This window comes from Cyprinodon variegatus, unplaced genomic scaffold (genome assembly GCF_000732505.1).
Source record: "Cyprinodon variegatus isolate N-32 unplaced genomic scaffold, C_variegatus-1.0 Scaffold58, whole genome shotgun sequence".
NCBI lineage: Eukaryota > Metazoa > Chordata > Actinopteri > Cyprinodontiformes > Cyprinodontidae > Cyprinodon > Cyprinodon variegatus.
In genome coordinates, this window is record NW_015150511.1 from 487,703 (window position 1) to 491,823 (window position 4,121).

Below are 4,121 nucleotides of genomic sequence, written 5' to 3' on the forward strand. Positions count from 1 at the left end.
TATAGCGCCAAATTTAATTTCAATTTAATTCAAAGCTTTCTATGTAAGGAAAACCAGTTAATTGCATTGACTCATTGACTCAAATACAATCCATCACACTAAGCATGCTTGTAGCGACAGTGGAGAGGAAAAACTCCCTTGTATATATATATATATATATATATATATATATATATATATATATATATATATATATATATATATATATATATATATAAAATGTATTTGAAATTATTTAAGAGACATTAGATTATTTAAAAGTTCCTTTCATTATTTTATCTAATGCTTTTTATTGTATTTTTTGACATTCCAATTCTTTTACTTAATATAATATATTTTGGCTGTCTATAAGCCGCAGGGATAAAATCACGTTGATTGATAAAACCATCTAAATACCCCCCCACTTGGTTATTAACCAGCGCTTCTCTTACCTCCTCCAGGTCCAGATGTCAGCCAATAACAGACATGTTTGTAGCCAAGAAGGTGAGTCTAAAATATTCCTCTTTCATAATGAAAACAAATGGATGAAGCACTAAATAAAATGAACCCAGACTTTCTAATCTGATGACATCCGGTTCTTCATCAGTGATTCACAAACTTTTTCTATTTTTACATAGAGTATGCAACGTAGTATACACCATGTGTTATGTATTGAGTACTTTATATAATATAGAATATGATATATAAGCTTTATAGAGTACTACACAGTGTATACTAGCGTATACATTATAGTAATGCATACAGGATGTTAAGTGCTAGAATTTGTATATAGTGTACTCTATACAGCATAAACTATATGGTATATACCGTATAGTGTATATATTGTACACTATATGTTGTAATCAAGGTCCTCAAGTCATTAGAGAAATTGTTACAGTTCTACCGAATAATTCTCATCCATGAGCTGGATGACTGAGATGACTGACTCAGCATATTACCTAATAATGGACACAATTGGTAATCTAGATAAGGGCTGCATGGCGGTGTAGTTTGCAGCACTGCTGCCTTGCAGAAAGCATTTTCTGGGTTTGATTCCCAGCATAGCGTTTGCATGCTCTCCTTCAGCATGTGTGGGTTCTCTCCGGGGACTCTGTTGCCTCCTCCCGCTGTCAAAAATAATGACTAAATTGTCATTTAGTGATGATCTGTATAACATATCTAAGTTAGCATAAATTTAACTTCACATAGAATTCTATCAACAAGTGGCTACGGTCGCTACGTGCTAAGAAGCTAACGTAACGTAGCCAGCCTGGATACTAAATGCTATGAAAGTTAGCCAAAATCAGTTAGTTTATCATTGGGACATTATAGCCGTTGATTTAATGTTACATTATAAACAACCAACCTTTCTGTTAACTTACCGTAATGTCTTTGTGGTGAACTGCGACGTGTCTCTTCAGGTTTGTTGTGTTTTTTCCAGCTGTCATGTGGCCACATTCCTTCCTTTCTACTAAAATCAAGCATTTGGTTTTGTTCTCCACTTCAATGAAGTGAAAATGTGTCCATAGATCACGTCTCCTCTTTCTCCCGAATCCCATGCAAAGCATGTTTTACTTTTAACCTGTCGCCTTGAATCCAGCTCGTCTGCTCCATGTAATGTGTAGGCTACTCTGTGAGCTAACGAGAAAGGCAGAAGAGGAGACAGGATTTGAAAAAAAACATAAAATAATAAGATGGAATTTTCGTCTCGTCTTTGTTCGTGAACTAAAATGTCTATAGATTTTAGCCCAGTCTTTATTTACCAAACTGTATTTTCATCTCGTCTTTATTAGTCCACAAAAATTATTTCTGATTTACTCCCAGTTATTGTTCATTAGTGGGGATTCTTGTCTCGTCTAGTTTTCGTTCGGTGAAAAATGTGCTTTGACGAAAATATTTTCGTTTAGTTTTCGTTAACGAAATTAACACTAGTAGACACTATAGTGTGTATATATATAGTTTAAATGTTTTATTCTATTTTATGAACCTAAAATCTGTAGTCCAGCGAACACTTTTTCTGTATTTTTAAATCGGTATTGAAGAGTTATAGCTATTTTTATTTCTTTTTATACTTGTATTTTTCATTGTAAAATGCTAACGTTGTGTTTTTTTTAGTTAGACAATTTTAAGATCTGTCCAGGGACAACAGATGAAAAATAGCCTTTTGGCTAATTCTGGTGCATTTGCAGGAATGCTTTTTAATGTACACTGTCCCTTTCAATTATTATACATCAGTACACATGGTATACTAGTGTACCCTATATAGTGTTTATAATTTAGTGTATACTACAAAAAAATACACTGCTATTAATATACACAGTATACACACTATATTTATATAGTGTGTAAAATGTATAGTTTATACATTCCTATACTGTTTATGGTTGTGTGTAAACTAGTTGATACAGAGATATGGTCATCTGTTAACTGTATTTTTGATTGACCATGAATTGGCTTCAATGAACACAACAAAGAACCTTCTATACAAACTAAATATTACTAACATGTGATTTTATTTTTAAAAGTTGCCTTGTTGTCAACAAAGTTGTCTAAATTTTGGTCAGAAATGCCAGATTTTTGTTTAGTGAATTTACTGTTTCAATGTAGGACAGATTAGCCAGAAAAGGGAAAGAAAGCTTAGCGACCTTGGTTGACTCATGGACTCTGTCATTTCTCCCAGTCCAACAACAGAGCCTCCAGCGTCTCGGTCCCATCTCCACAGAACCGTCTGACTCGAAGCAAATCATGTGACAGCTTGTTGCTCGTCAGCTCTGGTAGGTCGCCGCAGATGCCAGTCCTCCTGCAGCGGCGCCATCACAGCGTGACGCTGCCAATCATCCGACATCAGCCGGCGCCTCTTCAGAAAGGTGAGCCGATGTGTGAGTTTTAACAGTACAACTAGTTTCTAGGATTAGGGGCTTGAAAATGAATTGAGGTCAATGCTTGGTCCTTGTTGAGTATTTAAAATGGTGATTTGTATGTTCGATCAGCTGCAGGCGGGTTTTCATCATCGTCTCTGGCTGACAACAAGCATCGCTCCATTCAGAAAGTGGCATCACGCTGCACCGCCTTGGACAGGTAAAAACACACACCTGGTGCCATTTTTAAGTCTCTTTCCTGTGTCATTGATGATGCTGTTTGGTAAATAAAACGAAATCACTTGTCCGTCCCCCCTCAGTGACATCACAACTTCCCTCTCGGGTAAGCTGTCACAGCTGGAGGAGGTTCTTCATCAGCTCCAGGTGGAGCTCCTAAAGGTAAGCAGGGCTCCACCGGGTCCCCGTCACTGTTTTGCACTTTTTGCTTCTGTTTATTTATTTGAGTTCTTATGTATTCTTTGTCGCCCTCTTGTGTCAGTCTCCTTCCCCTTGCTCCCTTCTAGATTCTTCTGTCCACACCTGCTCCCAATCAGTTGATTACCCCAGTTTTTGTTCTGTTTGGCATATATACTCCTCCTCTTCAGTTAGGGCCCTGTCGCACCTTGCCAATTTAGTCAGCATATGCCCGACGTCCTAGAATCTCCTAAAATGCTGGCATACTCTGAACTTTCTATTTATTGTACATAGCGTATTCATAACGAGTCCAGAACTTATGTGCAATGACAGCCTAACTTATGCATTACGGAGCATCCGTTAAAGCTGCTCCCCTTAGACCCAGAGGTTCCCATTCTGCATAAAAAGATGTCTTTGATTGCGGCATTAACCTAGCTGCTGTTTACCGCCTGCACAAAATAAAGAATAAATAAAAATAAAAAGAAAGACAGAAGGTTTTTATTTATTTTTTTATTTTATTTTACCTTTATTTTACCAGGAAGTCCCTTGAGATAAAATCTCTTTTTCGATCATAATAAAATCAATCATAAACTAGACTCTAGAATAACAGTTACAATTCTCTGTGCAAGCGGTTTTCAATAGTGATTTAAAAGGCTGTAGCGGAATAAGAGTCCGTAATTGCAGGGAGTTTTAAATATTGTGCCACGACCATGGTGCTGCATAGGAAAATGATGTTTTGCCAAGATCTGTGTTGATCCTGGGAATAGTGAAAAGAACACGACTCGAAGAGCGTGAGTTGTAACCACTGTTAGCTACAGACATTAGGTGACACAGGTATGGAGGGAGTTTACCCAGGATGGCCTTGTAAAT

At 37.0% G+C, this 4,121-nt stretch overlaps 1 protein-coding gene across 1 annotated transcript in view; it reads left to right on the plus strand.

Moving 5' to 3' along the window:
- The window catches only part of LOC107082653 (signal-induced proliferation-associated 1-like protein 2), a 20,787-nt gene that overhangs the window by 14,819 nt on the left and 1,847 nt on the right, over positions 1-4,121 (plus strand). The window contains exons 13-16 of the mRNA XM_015371439.1: positions 441-483; positions 2,660-2,846; positions 2,970-3,057; positions 3,158-3,236. Of these exons, the coding sequence (XP_015226925.1) occupies positions 441-483; positions 2,660-2,846; positions 2,970-3,057; positions 3,158-3,236 (397 nt within the window). The remainder of the gene's footprint in view (positions 1-440; positions 484-2,659; positions 2,847-2,969; positions 3,058-3,157; positions 3,237-4,121) is intronic.